The sequence below is a fragment of the Aythya ferina genome (assembly GCF_964211825.1).
Source record: "Aythya ferina genome assembly, chromosome: 1".
In the NCBI taxonomy this organism is placed as follows: Eukaryota; Metazoa; Chordata; class Aves; order Anseriformes; family Anatidae; genus Aythya; species Aythya ferina.
The window spans coordinates 7,367,890-7,387,379 of NC_140296.1; the positions used below are offsets into that span (position 1 = coordinate 7,367,890).

At 40.3% G+C, this 19,490-nt stretch overlaps 1 protein-coding gene across 30 annotated transcripts in view; it reads left to right on the forward strand.

Annotated features, from left to right (window-relative positions):
- DLG2 (discs large MAGUK scaffold protein 2) overlaps positions 1-14,810 on the forward strand; it is a 1,046,667-nt gene extending 1,031,857 nt beyond the window's left edge. For all 30 annotated transcript variants that reach the window (XM_084519823.1, XM_084519802.1, XM_084519813.1 and 27 more), the window contains 6 exons: positions 248-298; positions 824-925; positions 1,923-2,095; positions 2,800-2,909; positions 8,456-8,547; positions 9,596-14,810. In XM_084519823.1, the coding sequence (XP_084375949.1) occupies positions 248-298; positions 824-925; positions 1,923-2,095; positions 2,800-2,909; positions 8,456-8,547; positions 9,596-9,702 (635 nt within the window). In that variant the 3' untranslated portion in view covers positions 9,703-14,810. The remainder of the gene's footprint in view (positions 1-247; positions 299-823; positions 926-1,922; positions 2,096-2,799; positions 2,910-8,455; positions 8,548-9,595) is intronic.
- The last annotated feature ends 4,680 nt before the right edge of the window (positions 14,811-19,490 follow it).

Below are 19,490 nucleotides of genomic sequence, written 5' to 3' on the forward strand. Positions count from 1 at the left end.
ACTATTCTGGATCATTGAAAAAGCCCAGTTTCAGCGAAGAGAATTGAAATATATGATAGGGGAGGGAGGGAAAGGGAAAAAAATGATCTCAGCAGCTTGAAGTTTTGAGGGGCTTTGGAATGGTTCAGGTGAGCACAGTTCCAGAGAGAAGTGTTGAACCCAATCTGCCTGTGTAAAGCATTTTATGAAGCTTCAGTTTTGGAAGCGTTGCATGTCAGCTTCAATCTTGTCTTTCTTCTCTCATCAGGAGGCCAAGAAGACTGCATCCTTTCTTATGAACCTGTCACAAGACAGGAAAGTAAGTTTCTCGTGCTTTTGTGTCACTGTTCCTTATATTTTTCGTTTTACATGTTGGGGACAGTAGAGTAGTAAGCCCTGAAATGGCAGGCCCAGATTTTCCACGGCACCTTCTTGTCCACTCAGGCCATCACATGAGTAAGAAATGACTTAAGGGTGTCCCTTGCTATCTAAATCTCCTCACTATATATGCCTGCTTCCTGACAATCCCAGGACTCCCCCCAGTAGGCTCCCATGGCTTTTACTAATGGTGTTTGACATCTGCATGCACCATCACTGAGCTCTGAGCCCTGCCAAATGAGTAGTACTGGTTCCATTTTCCTTAGACATGTCAATAAAAAATTGATCTCTCAATAAAAGCTAGACCTAAGATTTGACTTCAGACTGGACACTAGTCCCATATAAATTATCATTAAAGGCAGCAACTTAACAATAAAGGCAGCAACTCTGCTTAGTACAACTTTGGGAATATTTGCTGTTATTGCCACTAACATCATCAAAATGCACCTTTCTTTTTGTTTGCCAGTTAATTACACCAGGCCAGTTATTATTCTGGGTCCTATGAAAGATCGGATCAACGATGATTTGATATCTGAATTCCCTGATAAGTTTGGGTCATGCGTACCACGTAAGTATGATTTTATTCTTTGTTCTGCAGCAGAGTCAGTTGTATCCCTTGACGCCATGCATTAACTGGATTGAGGTGAAAGCAGCATCTGCAAACTTTATGTAGAGTTTCTCAAAAGCCATTTTTCCATCAGAGGAAAAAGGTCAAAGGAACAAACGCAAAAAGATTGTGGAGGTCTGTGTATGACGGTTATGTGGTAAGGTTTGGTAGTGGGTGGGCTGCAGAATGGCCTCTGTGAGAAGAGTCCAGATGCTGCCTCATGTCTCCCTTTAAATAGGGGGCCTTTTAACCACAAACTCAGTTTACTAATCAATTAGTCTTTTATTTCTTAAACAAGATAAAATGTTGAAATACTGGTAACACATAAAATGTTTCAACTCGGTTAAATATCATCCACCAACAAAATTATGAAGTAGCCTGTGACTTGTGTGAGATCTAGCCTGCCTCCTCTGAAAGCAATAACTGGTCCCTGAATTAAGTGGTGTTTATATCTTGGATCACTAGAGGTTGTTGAGTGCTTATTGCAGTCTCTGATTACAGTCTTACTTCATTTAAAGATGTTGGCTCTGCAAATACAACAGCTTAAAATGGCTAGAGATGAAATCAGAATCAGCCTTATAATTAAGGCTAAATTAAATTGATGAAATTGCCATTCATTTTTGCTGCCACAGTAGGATTGGTTTCACAATATGAAATGTGTTTTGCATTTGAGTGTGTTTGTGATCATGATGAAAAAAGTGGAATTCTAGCAAATGCTTATTATACGTTATCCTGTGATTATTATTGGTTAGAGGTAGACATGAGAAGGTATCACTACAAAATGACAACTTTGTTGTCATAACTCCATTAAAAACAAGGTGTAGTAGCCAAAGATACTCCCAGATGGGGAGCACCTCTACTTTACAGCGTTGTCAACTGAGTAAATCTTAATCACTGCATTTTTGCATGACATGGTTTTATAGACTTCTTGATCCTTTCTTTTTTTTGTTTCATGCAGATACCACACGGCCAAAGCGTGACTATGAAGTGGATGGGAGAGATTATCATTTTGTCATTTCAAGAGAACAAATGGAAAAGGATATTCAAGAGCACAAATTTATAGAAGCTGGGCAGTACAATGATAATTTATATGGGACTAGTGTCCAGTCTGTGAGATTTGTGGCAGAAAGGGTAGGTTGGCACCAGCTTTACTGCCCATGCAACATGATCTGGTGTGTGGCCACATTGTATCTCAGATATGCTTCTTCTGCCAAAAATATAAATTATATGAAAAATGTCATCCTAATATTTACAAGATTTATGATGACTCCACGTGTAGAGTCTCTAACTTTGAATGATAACATTCTTGGCACAGTTGGTACCTAGATGTAGTGCCACGGATTCAGCAATTTAACACAGTACCTCAAATACACCCCAAAACAGCCTTCCCTCTTCCCTCTATAAGACAGGTAAATAAACTTATATCACTTCCACAGAGGCAAAGAATGAAGCCCAGAGAGATTAAATGACTTGCCTCAGGTGACATAGGGAGTCTTTGACACAAACAAGAATTGAATTAACCAGTACAGAACATAGATATCATATTATTATTATGAACTGATTTTCCTCATTTCTGAGAAAAATCCATCACCACCCCCAGTAAAAATAAATAAATAAATAAATATGTCCCCATATCTTCAAGTGTAGATTTTATATTAGGACTATATGAAAGGCAAGAGTGCAGAGGAACAGAGTATGGGCCCTGGTGTCCCCGTTCCCTGGTGTGTCAGCCATGGCCCCATCCCAGGGCACTGCCTCACAGAATTGCTTCCCTCTTTTGATTTATCTTCAGCAAACTCTGCAGAAATAAACACATCCTCATCTGTTTCCAACAGGGCAAGCACTGTATACTCGATGTGTCAGGAAATGCTATCAAACGACTACAAGTTGCACAACTCTATCCCATCGCTATCTTCATTAAGCCTAAATCATGGGAGCCTCTGATGTAAGTATAAACTCCTCCAAGCTCCTCCAAGTGATTTTTATATATATTTGGGGGGGGGGGCTGTAATCTCAAGTGGCACATCACAGGTCTGGAATCTGTGTTTTGCCTGTCTTCTAAAATCAGTAATAACATTAGGATGTGAGAACAGTGAAGACTTGCTCTCCATGCATACCATCTGCTGTACCCCAGAGTCTCAAGGAATGAGCCAAAGCTGCCTTTGAACCTTTCCCAGTTGGACATGTGGGCTTAGGTGCTGGACCATGAAGGACTCCCCACCAGTGCTCGGAGTACTTGTTCCAACCTCGCAGCAGGTTCACCAAGGACTTGTGTGTCACAGCTTGTCCCATCCAGCCTTGGGTGTTCTTGGGGTGTAGTCACAGTGCACACACATGGGTGAACCAGAGGGTAAACCTGTGTCAGACTCACAGTGTATGCTTCTTCACCAGCCCTTCATATGCTTGAAGAGCAAGAGGATAAGCAAGGATCTGCATGACAAGAGAGGGGTAAACACTCCTTCCAAGAAGGAAAAGAGAAGGCACCAATTTCATGCTGTCTCTAGGCGGACTAATTTCGGTACTAAGGAAAATCTTGGGATTAAGGGAACAATTAAGCAGCTTAAGTGCATAACTGGAAGGACAAAAAAAGTTATGAGGCAACCAATGTCAAGAGTGTCAAGAGCAAGTCAAATTGACCTTATTTTCTTATGTCAGGAGATGAGTATCAATAATTGTATCATCTTGATTTTTATTCTGGCTCTTGACACATGCCCATGGGACATTCCCAGTAGTAGCTTAAGGAAATATTGTCCAGAGGGAATCATTAGAGCATGTGCACAACCACACTCAGACGGTCGTTGAAAATGGAAGTGGGAGGATAACAGATATCCTGAAAGTGTATTTCCTGAGCTGTCGGACTACTCGTTATTTTCATTAATTACTTGGACAATGAATTGGGCAGTACTTTTGTAAAGTTTATGACTAACTCTAGGCTGAGAGAGGTGGAAAGCACTTTGGAGGAGAGGATTAAAATTCAATGTAAAATGAGTAAGACGAAATTCAGCACAGACAAAGGAGAGAAAATGAAATGCACAAGTACAAGCAGGGAATAATTAAGCAATAGCACTGCAGAAAAGCATCTGGCGGTTGGGATGGATCACACAGGAATATGAATGGATGGTTAATGCTGTTGCAAAAAAGGAAACTGCCACTGTGGGCTGCATTAACATCAGTGTTGTGTAAAGACAACATAGACAGTTATTTTGTTTTAGTTGGTAGGGATAAGGCTTCAGCTGGAGTGCTGTCCTGGTTCTGGGTACCACCCGGGAAGTGGAGGAGGAAAGGGGGGAGAGAAGATTGAGGAGAAAATAGGGTAGTGATCTTCACAGTAGTTAAAGCTCAGGATAAAATACACATTTTCCATGTACAACTATGGAGAGAATATATTGGCTTAATTTGCTGTGATGTGGATGACAGTTAGAACTCCACTCTTCTGTCACCAAAAGCTTTGCAAACACCAGGTGACGCCATAGGTATCTGTTGTATAACTAAAATGTAGATATCCCTCACTCCTGTGACAGATGCATATCTGGTTATGGTAAATGTATGACTGCAAACATTGGGTCATAGAGCTGGAGACAGCTAACACGCCCCACCCCATGACTGAATGTGCATCCTTTTTGGCCATACCTTTTGGTGCCTGCAGGCCCAGGCACATTACAGGGAATGATGCACGATATGTTGTACTTTTAAAGTCCTATTCAGATCAAAGACATATTAGGTTGGATGAATTCTTCACATTTCTTCCAGCCCTGCAATTCACTTATATTCTGATTATCTATAGAAAGGTCAAGGAAGTCTGACAGCCATTGATTGCTTTAAGATGGATCTTAACCTGCAGTTTTCCCATCCATAAAATGCTTCCATTATTTGTTTAATGCTTACATTGCATCTGGTGTGATAAAAATGTAGTAAATAAATAGGCTTTTTACTCTGAAAATACATTAGAAACAACCAAATATGTGGCGATAACTTGAAGGCTTAGCTGATGTGCTGTAAGAACAACAAATCCCTGAAAAGATTGACTGGAAAGAATTATGAAAAGGCAAAATATTATGACAATCACCCTATTAATAAACCAAAGCAATGCTAATATTTCACTTAGGACAAAACAAATTATGCAGAGTTAGCAGAATTTTCCTTAGTAGTATAAATCAAAAGTAAGCTATTCTTCATTCTCTAAACCTAAACCTGCATCAGAGTTGATAGAACAGTAGGGATAAACAAAGTGAAATCCATGATATGACTTTGAATTCTTTGTTCTACAGTATCGCACGGAAAACACCCTTAATTAGAAATCTAGACTTTAACAGGGCAGCAAAAGTCCATTTATATCAGTATTAGTTTGGAATCTTTTTGCAGGTATACGCTTTATAGAAATAAGTTATGTAAAGCCAATACACCACCTCCTGAAAAAAATGAGAAAAAAGTAATGAATTCAGGCATTCTAAATTACTGTATTCCCTGCAGCCTGCTTTCCACAAGTAACATTTTTATCTAGTTAATCTATCTAATATGTATTTTTCTTATCAAACATATAAGATTCTAAATTTTATTCTTTAATTTTCTAGAATTAGAAAATCATCTAATTCTAACTATAATTTTATTCTAGAGTTCTTATAATATAATAGTATCAATCTCTTTTAAGAATTGTATTGAGAATAATGGCATAATTCTAAACTCCCTGCTCACAAAAATCATTTATTTTATTTAGTAATGAAGTTAAATCACTCAGGTCTGGCTAAACTTATCTTCTTGCTGCCCAGGAGATGCAGGGCAGCTTTCCACATTCTCATAGTGGGTAAAGCCATCTCATTTGTACCCTGGGGTAAGAAGAAGCATATGGGCAGTTCCCACAGATGAACAGCAAATTCTCAACCTAATTTTTCTCATGGCAATTTGTTTGTGCAGCCCTCTTTTTTGCTATAATCAGAAAACATAAAAAATTATAGGAATTATACCAGTATAAAATCTGCTTGAAATGATAGATCTGCCATAACTGCTACCCTTGCTCATACAAATGAGTTGAAGGTTAATTTTAGAGAAAGTTAAAATCATAGAAGACAAAAAAAAAAAAAATCTAATCAGAAAATTAGACTTTTTTCCCTTCCTGCCTTCCTTCCGTCTTTGCCCACCTCTACACGACTCCACCTCACAGGTTTAATCCCAGGGGGGACCCTGTTGGTACCTCTCTACCTCTCTTTAGAAGAGGGAGGATAGTGGTTGGATCACAAGGATGAGAGCTGGAAGTAATGAAGAGGCTGTCTGGGAGAGTGCTTCATTGGGAGAGGAGAAAAACTCTGGGAAAGATGCCTGGAGGGACAGCTCGTTGCAAGCATTTTTAATTCACCATCTGTGCAGGTCCCTGGCTAGAAAAGAAAAAAAAAATCGAAGGGACCCTTGTTTGACAGCATTTTTAATTCACTATGAGCGATAGTCCTCCATCTTCTCTATCCTTTCTCCTGGAGGCACAGGTTGGGCAGAGGCTTGAATACAACTAGCAGTTTTACACCACAGGCAAATTTATGTCCTGCAAATATAATACAAATTTCTGCTTATTCCAAGGCATTTATTCACTTAAGTGCTTGTTTATATTTTTATTTATGTTTTCTCTTCTGGTAGTCAAAGATATTGAGGAAACCTCAGAAATTTACCAGGAACAGATCTGGAAGGAGGAGAATGTTTTTAGCACTAGAATATTGGCTGAGTGAGATAAAATGTGAAGTTCACCTGCAAATTTGCAATGCTATTTCCTGCTCCAAGCCCGAATTTCAGTTCAGTCACTGAAAGACACATTCACATAGGCACAGCTGATGAGAAAACTGACTGAACTCAATTAGATAGCGATCCTTCCAATAAATAGAATTAGTAGTATTACAAATTTAGCAGCATAACGCAGATTGGCATATATTAAACCTGTTTATACAATCCACAATGACTGCCACAATCTTTTCATAGGTATCTTTCTTATCCTTCATTTTATAAATCTGCTTTCTGCAGTGCACTGGTACTTCCAGAGAGATGTACTAAGCAGTGTTCCCACTCATATGGTTTAGTTATACAGATAGACAACTTTCAGTCCTTTCTACAAAAATATTTTTGCATCTGGGACAACTTACAGGGTGCTTTTCAGAAGTTAGGTGGGAATTAGCTGTAACGAGTTCAGACTGTGGAGCACTTCATAGATCATTTTTTATGCACCATCATGCACATAATTTCCTACATGCATCAAACATGTCAAACTGTATACAGCCCATTACCACATAATCATATGATTCAGTGCAAGGCATTAAATCAGATTTATGTAGGACACAAGATGCTCACTTCTCTTGCTTTCTGAGTTGCCTCAGAAAATTTCCCTCGTGTTTTAAGAAAACTGAATCCATGCTGTAGAAACTCCTAAAACAATAAAATTCTATTTATTATTACTAATTAATTTGGATATCTGTAGGCATGTATGTGTAAGGCACTGAATGATTATGAGCTTGATTCTTTGCAAGTATACAGTGGTATTAACAACCGAGCATGCATGGGCAAGACAACTCATTACTTACAGCTATTAAATAATGCCTCTGTTGAAACAGAAATGCTTCATCAAATAACAAAAGATTTGCAATAATAGAATACTACTGGCACTTTCTACATTTTTACATTTATTGGTACCCTGAACATTTTAGAGTCTACAAGACACTCTTGACTGGGAATCTCTATATTTAGTCAGAAGGAACTGGAACAAAAGAGAACACAAATAAGTAACTCATCATAACTCTTCCTTCCACAAAGACTTAGTTTGATGTCTTGTGACTTTACAGAACTCATGCCCAGACCTGAACCCAGAAGTCTTTCTGGAAGACAGTGCATGGGTCCCTCTGGGGCTGCCCTACAGGGTTCACAATGACTCCGGGCTTTCTCTAATAGACTCAGGATTTTCACTGCATGCAATCCTGCCTTTATTCATGATTTCTTCACTTCAACTACCCCAGCTTCAGTCAAGCCTCAGATTCAAGTCCAAGCCTCAACAGCTTGGACAACCTCATTCAGCCAAGACAGGCAGCCTTGAGCCTGGGAAATAAGGAGGCTCCTGAAGGATCTTCAGCTCTGGAGGCAGAAGTGCCTTAAGTGCTCAGACCTTGAGACCTCCTTGGCTCCCAAACTAAGCCAGGGGTTCCTGATGCCAAATGTCCCTTTCAGTTAGCAGTTACCAAATCCAGGCCTTGTATATTGTTTGAGAATGTGATGTGGTAAACCCAAAATAAAAATCTAGGGGAGAAATGGGAAATAGTCAGAGGTAAAATCTGGACATGTAGGTTTATACTACATAAAAATGAGATTATAGGTATAAACTACTGAAGCTGCTCATGAACTGATGGAACAGTTTCAGCACTTGATTCCTATACCAATCTCAGTCAATCTCTGAATTAAGTTGAGTGTATCTTTTAGAAAACTCTTTGAGTAAGAATCTAAACTTGATGACTTCCTCTCTGTTTCTAGGGAAATGAATAAACGTCTTACAGAGGAGCAAGCCAAGAAAACCTATGATCGAGCAATTAAATTAGAACAAGAATTTGGAGAATATTTTACAGGTATGTTTTATTAAAAACAGTTGTTTCCCAAGGTGTAGTCTTTTCTTACAAAACAACTTACAAAAGGCTCTGTCACTGGAATAAAGTGCATATTAGTATAGTGTGGCCACTGTAAAGACTGTTAGAGTGGGACTATTGTTTCCCATGAAATTCAAGGGCAGTTTGATGCCCTGAAGGAATAGCTGTGCATGAATTTTATTCCCTCCCTGCCCCAAACGTGCTTTTGCTGAAATGAGTAAAAATGTTGCGTCATTGCATTCATACATACCAAGGCAGAATTCCTCACTGCCTCAAGACAATCATATAATCATGGAATACTAGAATATCCCAAGTTGGAAAGGACCCACATGGATCGTGGAAGGGAAAGAGAAAGGCATCTTCTTCCTGACCTGGAGAAGAGCAGGATTTAAGGCCTCTGGGCTGCAGCATTTCTTTTGGGCTGGATTAGGCAGCTCTATACTCACTCAACTGGTATTTGTGGATAGCACTCAGAAGCTCCCACTGCTTGCATATGCTGACAATGCACATGATCTGAACTGCAATTCCAGATTTCTGCTGTGAGGACAAGCAATTAAAGAGTATAGAGATTGCTTTGTGTTGCAGTTGCTTTATCTTCTGTAACTTTTGGCCTGATCTAATTAAATTTTGCAGGCAAAGGTGACTTTATTATAGCCAGGTCAGGTAAAGAACAGGCTGTAAATCTGATGCTACTCATTAGCTTCTAAATCAAATTAAATGTTAAGTTTGACTTGAAACGGTGGGAACCTACCACGCTGCCCTCATGAGACAGAGCTACTTGTTCTCTAAATTAACCTTGCTCATTGACTTTACTATAAGCAGTGGGATGGGTCTTTGTCATGGGAAGGTTCCACTGTTTTGAACTTTGTTGCCATCTGCAAGGTGTATGAGTTTTCCATAATCAAAGCATCACAGGGCTGCTATTTCTATTGATTGCATAACAATCTGTAAGTACACTGAAAATCTGCTGACAAAGAATGCTGTAGAATATGTCAATTAAAAGAAGTATTGATATGTTTTCTTACCACAGCTATTGTCCAAGGAGATAGCTTAGAAGATATATATAATCAATGCAAACTTGTAATTGAAGAACAATCTGGGCCTTTCATCTGGATTCCTTCAAAGGAAAAATTATAAATTAGCCACTGCACCTCTGATTACGACGGGAGAATATTTAGAAGAAAACCATAATATACTATTTGGAGGCTTTCCTGTTTTTGTTGCATTTATGTTCTTTGCAGTCAATGTGAATTTTGATGAATGTACAACACAAAGTGTTTGAAGCCATGAAGGACACTGATGGGTCAAAGGGTAGGAACAAAAAGACTTCTACCATATAAAGCAAATCTGTTGTGTGCTGAAAGCACCAGTTGTAGGTATAAACTTTTGACATGGAGACCCTCTGTCAAGGGGAGCTAGCCACCTCCTGTGCCCGTGCGGACATTTTGATCAATTTCAATGGCTGAGCTCAGTGTGTTGATTGCTTTAAAGAGAAGTTCCCAGCTCTTGAACCTCATATAGGGCTTGATCCTGCAAGGCGCTCAGCACTTGACCCCAGTTCCTACACATGTGAGTAGTCCATTGACTTGGAGTCACTTGTGATCCTTCCCTATGCCGTTCAGTCCCATCAGTTCCAGTAGGACTGTTCATGTGCTTAAAGCTAAGCACGGGCTTAAGTGTTTTGCTAGATCAGGGCCACATGCACCTTGCAAAATCAATCTCAGAGTACTTGGTCCACTTCCTACTGAAGTCATTGGTAGGTCTGTCTTTGACTTGACTGGGAGGTGGATCCTATTCTAAGCTTGTCATTGCACATTTGTAGTTGGTACACCTCTACTTTGGTAACTATGCACATCTTTTGATTTCTGAAACCAAGTCAAGCATTTCTTTTCTCCCCTTTGGAAACACTATTGCATCAGGAACTAATAACAATATAATTTATTTTAACGGAGTCTGGGGGTGAGAGAGGATGGAAGCATTTCACATCACACATATGTGCACACAAACCCATTCCCGTGCAGACACACACAAGTATGAGGATTCACAGCACCTATGTTGACAAGGAGGGATACAACTGGGAAAAGCTTTAAAATTTTTGATTGTCTATTTTATCATTTATATTGATAGAAGGCACTTAAAGATGGAATAATTTATAAAAATAAAAATATATTGATGTATAGAAACTAATTTCTATAGGTACAAATGTTTTTGTGAGATATTTTGTAAAGATTAATTAATTGAAAGATTAAATATTTACACCCTTGTGAGACTGTAAAATGTAAAGAGGACCATCAAGTTGCATTATCCCTTTTCTGTAACAAATTCTCTATTACTAATGACAAGCAAGATAATTCCTTAAATTGCAGTTGTCAGATTGTTTGTCTCTCAATCTAATCCTCTCCCTTGCCTCTATTTAATCATGATGAGCTCCTGTGGGAAGATCTCTTGAACTGACTGCCCTGCAGGACCTTTTCTGAACACAAAAGGATAATGCATCTTTAAATTGAAATGGATGATTTTACAGAAGCAAGATGTCAGTGCTTGAGTGCAGTTATAACACTTCACCCGAAAATGTTTTATGATTGTTCTTGTTTCTTTAAATGAAATACCAAAAGTATTTGATCTTTCCTCTCTTTGTAGGCAGGCAGGTCAGCAACTAACTTGTATCTTCATTCATTTCACAGTCAACAAGGGTCTTAAAAGCAAAAACTGAGGCAATGGTCATTTGTGAGGGATTTGGGGAATGTCTGTGGAATCGCAGTTTAGGGTGCAGGGAAAGAGGAGAGGGAGGTATTTTTTTCTCATTTCACATTGCCCTTCTTTTGTATACTGATGCTGTTCTTCACTCTGACACAGAAGGGGACAACTGCAAGAGATACAATGACAGTAAGCTGAATTGCCTTTGCTGCTGCTGGACCAAGTTTTATAGAAAACCCACAATCTCCTGCCTGCTATGCTGCAGGAGTCCAATACTTATTAGCTGGTGGCTACAGCAACTCTAATGTTTAAGGACGTTTTAAGGGCAAATGCTAAATAGACTTCTCAGTCACTTGTCCATTTGAAGCTTACATTTCTGCGCCCTGTCAAGCTGACAGGTATATCCAGCCAACCTCCACAGAGAGTGCAATGAGCTGGATGTTTGCAATATAGCCACCAGTGGTGACAAGGTTAAAATGCAGGCATTTCAGTGGCCCTGAGGTGGCCCCTCACATACTGCCCTGCTATGGTAACTTTGAGAAGTTCACACTTCTTTTACAACTATTTTTCTTGCCTGGCCAGCACAGATTTATGTACGAGGGATTCAGTTAAGTCTCCAAAAGAGCTTTGTAACCAGAAGGGCTAGAAACTTTTTTTATAACATAAAAATGAATGAAAGCTTAGATTTTGGGTAATTCTGCAGAAATCCACAGTGTCCCCAGATCTTTGGATTATTCCAGGCTGGCAAAGTACTATTGCCCCAGGCTGGCAAATAGCCCACCAGACCTGAAAAAAAAATAAGTATCCTAAAGCAGGAACTTCATTCTAATTTTCAGCTCTGTTTTTAAGCAATCAATTACACCTGCTTCTTTGTTTCTTAGTTCAGCATGCAACCTTTTACAGCACTATCCTTCTAGTAACTGTTTTGCTTTGTCATGTGCTGTGCTTTACAGTGAACAGTAACACTATGGCTGAGTACAATCAATTTTTCCATCAGTCCTTGGTTACTGTAGTAACACTATTTATTTTTCCTTGTCTGTTGTTTGTGCTTCCAGTTTAGAGTTGCCATTGCACTTCTTCTTTTTTTTTTTTTTTTTTTTTAATAAAATATATATTTAAAAACAATTCACCAAGAGAAGCAGTAAGAAGTCTTATTTCTCTTAGGACTTATACTCCCATTTGTTTTGTGTGTTGATGTTTGTGTTTCACGTTTCAGCATCCTCAGAGCTGCAGTTCATTTTTGCATTGCAGCTGTTCAGATCATACTGGGTGGTAGTGGGAGGAGGAAGAGAAACACAAGATTCATGCAAAATTACATCTGGTGAAAAAAAAAAAAAAAAAAAAAAAAAAAAAAAAAAAGTCCAAAATCACAACCCACAGCAATTGGCACCTGAGATCATATTGATGCTAACACAGCTTAGAGTAATCAGTTTCCTTTTCTGTCCATGTAAAAGACTAGCGAGTGTCTAAACATGAGACAAATGCAAATGCTGGACCCTTTAGGAAAAGTGCCAGATCACACCCCTGGTGCTATTTCTCATGTTCTGGCACAGTGTGTAGCACCATAGGGTCTAAGCAGAACCAAAATTATCACAGTTTTTGTCCACCCATGAATGATCACAATGGCATCTTGCTAGCTTTGTGCAGATGTGCAATATTACAACCAATTTATTTCTCCTTGCCACAGAGCATCTTCCGTGCACTGACTCATTGAGAGCTTGCTAACAGGGCTCAGTGAAAAGGCTCTCTTTGTTGGTCTAATGGTCTGACCATGAACCAGTGAAAGAGCCTCTTTCTTGCTTAATTTCCCTTCCTACAGAGGTACCCTGTCCATGCTAGCGCTTTGTAATTTCTTTGGTAGTAAAGGCTGTTTCTAGATTAATATTCTGTGATGTAATTGTGTTTGTAGCTAGCATGGTTTGATGCTCTGGTGTGGATAGGGTCCTAGGAACCACCCTGTGAAAGTCAAGGATAAGAAATCTCTCCGTTGCACTGAAATTTCAAATCCTCATCCTGGAGAGTGGCATTGAACCTGGGCTAATAACCACTACGAGCCAGCAACAGTGTCCTAGCTATACAACATCCACCTACCTATTTACATTTGTTTTCTATGAAGAAATTTTTGGTGTTACACCATCACTGTTACTAGCTCATCAGCAGTCAGTCAAATTGTATTTTTGCTTTGGGTTTCTCCTTATTTTCTTTTTCTTTTTTCAAATTATATCCCTGACCAGAGGATTCAGTGAGTGACAACATATGAGGATATTTGTAGGGAAAACAGTGTTAATGCACAAAAGTTTCCATTTTCTTTTCAAGCTGCAGATTTAAAGCCATAATATCTGCCATATTCACAGAAAAGTGGTCTTTTATGTTCATAGCTTTTAATCTCAGCATTTCTTCTCTTGAACATTTTGTCTGCCATGTTATGCATGCGGTTCACTGTGCAACTGCATTCATGTGCTCAGGCCCATGCTTTGGTGAAATAAATGTGTTTTCCTGTTCCATTAAAAATAAGACATCTTGTCAATTAGCTCAGAGGTAAGAATGAGGTTGTCATTATGTAAAAACAAATTGACTGTTCCCTTGCAGGATATTTTAGGGCACAAATCAGAATAAAGCTGACAGCAAATAACAGCTAAAACCTTTTCAACACACAGCTAGCCTAGATCCTCAGCTGGTGGAAATCACGGTCACTCCACCAGTTTCAGTGGAGTCCATCCCATTTACACCACCTGAATTTAAACATCCATCCTTTTCATTATGTCAACCTTTTAGCACTACTGTAAAGCACCAGGGCCGTGTTATTAACAGCAACTCAGCACTTTCCACCATTATTAATGTCTATATTACATTAATACATCATTACCTAGAGGGCTAAGTTCTGGACCAAGATCCCTTGGAGGTAGGTGCAGTGAAATTACCAAATGTGAAGACACCTCATGGGCCAAACGCTATGGCCAGATTTTCAGAAGGCTTCAGCACCACTGTCATCTCACCAAGAGCAATAGGAACCCCGCTGGCCCTTTCGAGAATCTGTAGGGTGAGGAGTCTGAGGTGTGAGCCATCGTCACTCACCCTGCGTTACCAGCTTACACTTCTTGCCCTGACCTACAGCCCAGGTACCTTGTTCTGGTGTCAAAGAGCATTCCTGAGGATGGGCAGTAGCCAGTATCCTACGCAAGATCTTTGGAAAAAATATAAAATAATAATAATATTAATAAAAAGACAACACTGTTGGCTCTTAGTGGGATAGCAATCTTTCCATTTCTGGATTTGTGTTCCTAAATTTGAAACGGTCAGCCCGAATTTCTGAGTGCAACAGTCTGCACGCGGCAGGCTACTCCATCTGGCATGCTGGCCAATGCGTGTCTCTTTGGCAGGATGTTTCTCAGTCCAGCTGTAGTGTGGGGTACTCAGAATCTGAACTGGAGTTTACAAAATACCCTGTCCAGCTTACACTCCTGTTATGTGTAAATACTTTGCGCATCCATTCCATTTGTGTAAAGAATAAAGCACACACAATTATAAAATTCAAGATGTATATTTCATACTAACCGTGTCCTTGCTTATTTATTCCAGTCCAAGCTCTCAGCTGTGGTTCAGTTGTAAATGCTTGATAGAGTGTTTATAAATATGTCATGAATTTTATTATAAATATTAATATTAAAGCATTTTTACACTTTATAGCAAATGGCTTCTTCACAAGGCATAATTTGTCTTTTTTCCTTAAAGCAGAATAGTAAAAAAGAATGAATATGCTCTTAATATGTCTTGAGACCCTATCACATCTGTCACACAAGACAGACAAATCTGGAAGTGGGATGGTGATTTCAAGAACAACCGAGGATAAAGAAACTTTTCTTTCTTGTACTTTTTCCTCTTTGACTTCACAGTAATGTGACAGTTGCCACAAAGAAGATTCACTCTGGTGAGCTACTGGCAGGGTCTCCACATCACTTTTTTGCTGTATATTGGGTAACATTAACATCTTGACAAATAATTATCAGATTTTTTTCGTTTAGTTAAGGACTCTTTTTCTATGTTTCTGACACCACAGCCATTGGGCTAAGTATTGTAATAGTCACATGCTTGCAAGCAGTTTAGTGGAGCATAAACTTCAGTTGTGCTATGGGATCCCAACAGCCCAAGAGCCTTGGCTGTTGGCCATCCCAAGAAAGTTTTTGCAGATGTCTTGTGGGCTCTGGGGAGGTCACATGAACATTGTCAATTTTCAGCAGAGACAGAAACGCAACAGGGACACTGCTTTTGAGACACAGCCTGTACTAAATTCAGTCTGCAGAGGACCACAGAGCTTCCATATGGCTCTGGGAGCCAGAACTGACACTACAGGGAGAAAAATTCTGTTCATGGAGTTTTACGTGCATAATCACAAGGATGGTTAATCATCTAAACATTCATTGTGAAGCTTTAGAGTTCTTGAATAGATTTAGAAGAGGGAGAGAAGCCAAACAACAGTTCACATTCATATGCAGATGAGCATAACTTAAAAAAAAAAAAAAAAAAAAAAAACTGTTTACTGAGATTTTTCACAGCAGTAAGTTACTGCCCCAACAGGCAGCAACAAAATGAAGTTGCTTTCCTGAGCAGTGCTGTACAAAGCAGTCTGTAGGTGGGCTCTTCATTACAGAGCAGCCTCTCTTAAAGTACTTTCTTCACCCTGTCTCTGGGCAAATCTGAACTAATTCCCCAGACTACATTTGGGGAAAAAAAAAAAAAAAAAAAAAGAGAGAGAGAGAGAAACTTGGAAAATAAATTTTGTAAAATGCCTGGGAAACAGGAAATACTTACAATTGCAGAACCTAGACAAGCTGTGACAGCAGTGGCAAAGCTTGCCAGCCTGTTGCCTCAGCCAGGCATGTGGCATGTTCTGAATGGGCTCCTTCTCTCACTTGTCCCACTGCCTTTTAATGGTCATTTCACATATCCAGCCACGTATTTGGGCTCATTTTTCCAGTCATGCCCCCATGGCTTCAAAGACATGATGTCCCAATTTGAAAAATTATTTGGGACCTGTCACAAAGCAGATGAGCAGTATTTCTATGTACAGAAACAACCAAGTGCCTAGTTGATCTTTGGAAAGTCACTTCACTGGTTTTCAAAGGAGTTTAAGTGCCTACTTGGGATAAGCAATTATTCAATTCACTATAAATGTGTTACTTTACAGTTCACACGCACCAAGACAATGACAGCTGGATCCCTGTGTCACCTGTGGGAGAGGAGGAAAATGGGGCTTCATTACTTAAATCTCTGGGCACTTATCAAACACTCTTCCCCATTGTCAAGCCACTCAGCAATCTTTATTATAAAAAATGTCGGAGAGTACAGGAATAGTTACTGTAATAGCCCTGCCACAGCAGGACTCATTTACAGTCCCATTGCAAAGGCTATTCCACAGCTGCAGAGCAGGGACTGGGTTGGTTGGCTGGGCACCACTGAAGCTTTCATGTCTGACCTGGTGTCTAGACCTGTTTGAAAAGCTGGAGTCCAGAACAGAGCTCCCCTGCTCTGTGAAGAAGGGTTGTTCTGGGTAGTACCAACCGCTACAAACACTTGCTGATGGATATGTTTTGTCCCTGACACACTAGGGTGTTAATGGTGCTCGATGTCCCAAGGAGGCAGAGCACCGTGCCCACAAGAGAAATCTAATTTTATTCAGTGAAGAAATTGAAATGCTTGTTGCAGAAGCTCATTAATTACTGTCAACTGCTCATTAGCCCTCCCTCTAAGCAGAAGCAGGTGGTAGCAACTAGGGAAAATGAATTAGGTCTAATACATAGTTTGCATAATAGTAATAAGGCTGTTACAACATCAGCAGAAAAGCAATACCCTAGCTTGTCCCTACAGTACACCAGCTCATTAGCTGAAGTCCCAGGCTAAACAAAAAGCCTGAATTTGGAAGTTTGCTCTGCTAAATACAGAAGGTAAAGAAGTTTAACCTAAGCCTATTGTTGTTTCACTTCCACACACTATTTTCCTGATGCTGCCTTGCAGTAGAGTCTAGAAATGCAATAGGGAAACAGCTGTAAACTGTGATTTGCAGATGTCCCTAAGCTGCAGAGTTCTGGGGTGGGTTTTAAACATGCAAGACAAGCAGAAAGATGCTAGGAACCCAGAGTTAAATCCACCTCTTACAGCTGGTCATGTGAAGGCCCAGCCTGCAGCAAAATCTCACCAGTGGCACCTCTGACCTCTGCCTGCCACAGTAGGAATGAAGGTCTGTAATAAATAATGACGGGCAGCAATGAAACGTATTCTTTTAAGATCTTATCTTCTTTTCCCTTTTTCCTAAGAAAGGCAGTTGCCATGGTGCCATATGCAGTAACAGCTGGTCAAAGGGCTGTTCATTATCTTGAAAGTCAAAGCATGAGGCTAAAATGTCACAGTTATCACTATGCTTAAGTACTAAGAGTGTCAAATCTATGTCAAACACCCATGTCTTTCTCCCCTTTTTTAACAGAAAGTGTTTTGAATGTTGTCAACCTGATGGCTCAAAGAACAAATCTCAAGGGTCTAATGGCAGATGTTTGCCTTAAACTCCTGTCATCACCCATATGCAATAGGGGTCTCAGAAAGGCTTTGCAGTGTGCAGAAAAGCAGCCTGTTTCTTCCTCGAGTGGTGTATTTATTGGCTGTATTCTGCCTGCTTGGATGTGATCTGCTGGGATTCAGTTGCTGATCAACGGGAATATACCTCTAGTAAAATATTAGAGACATGTTTTCTAAGCTTTTGACTCCTAATCTACATATAATCCTTCCTTAATAGGGCTAGCATTTGCTGTAGGTAAGCAGGCTTATTAGTTTACAATATAATCTCACAGGCAGTGTATCCAGAGCCTTTTTTTTTCAATGGCAAACACATTGTTGTATTTTAATGACACCAAATGAGAAGGAAAGCAATATTCTGAGGCTGTGCCCATTAAGAAGAGAAAAGCCCTTCTAATCCCCAACTCCAAGGTGATTGGCAGAAGGAGCACTTCCAACTAAACCAGCTTAGTCCATGGTGGGACTGGGTTTGGGGCATGGCTGCAGTGTATGGAAGTGAGGTAAGTGAATTTGGGATGGGGAGAATTTAGGGTAGAAATATGTGATCAATGGGGATTTCTCTCCATGAGCAAAGGCTCCATTAAAAACTGTCTTCTTTCACAGGGCTATGCATTACCACTTGCCTGCTCCCTAGTGGTGTATTTCAGGTTCTTTAATGCCTAGGAATGTGTAGTCACCCTATGTAACCTTGTACTCAGAGACCCTTCAGGCTTCATCTTAGACTAGCTCTGCCAACCATGATAAATATCTGCGGGTTTGCTCTTCCCTATGTGCACACACATGCACACGTGCACATACATGCACACGCGCACAGAGAACCACAGAATGGCTGCAGGTGGAAGACACCTCTGGGTCCATCTGGTCCAACCCCTGCTCAAGCAGGAACACCCAGAGGAGGCTGCCCAGGCCCATGTCCAGGCAGCTTTTGAAGATCTCCAAGGAGGGAGACACAAGCACAAACAGATGATCATTCCAGAACAGCTTTTTATCAGTTCCCACAGCAATACAGGTTCCAAAAGAGCTGAAGCCACAAGAGAGCTTGAAGGGACCAGAGCAGGCCCAGAGAGACCATGGCCTACACCATGGGGGCAGAGGGGCATTGATGCCACCAGAGCAATTGCAGCACAGGGGACTTTGAGACAGGGTTTGGATGGCAGTATCACCCCTGAGCCACTACACGACAAATACTTTAAAGGGTCAGTAACATGCACCAGGAGATACCTGCCTCTGGTGAGCAGGTTAAAAACCTCCTTGCCAGCAGCCTTTGGTTAATAATGCACAGGGCTCAGTGTGAATACTTTAGTGATACAGAGCCAACGTGTAGCCATGAGGAGCTCTTGTGCCTCCAGCCTGATGGACAAAAGCATCCAGTGACACAAACACCTAACCTAAACAGCCAGCATATTTCAGCTTTAAGGGCAGCAGTGCCACATTGCCCTACCTGGACTGTGAGCACCATGTTCCCACCTACAAATCACCAGTCCAGAAACTCTGACTCATTTCAACTCCCACAGGGTAAATTTTTACAGCTCAGTTCTTTGATGTCCTTTATGTAGGTACTTGAACATGTACCCATTACAGCCCAGCCCAGGGCAGGAAATGTATACAATAGGTTTTGTACATAGCTATCTTGAAATTCAATGCAGTGAAGCTATTGTCCCTCT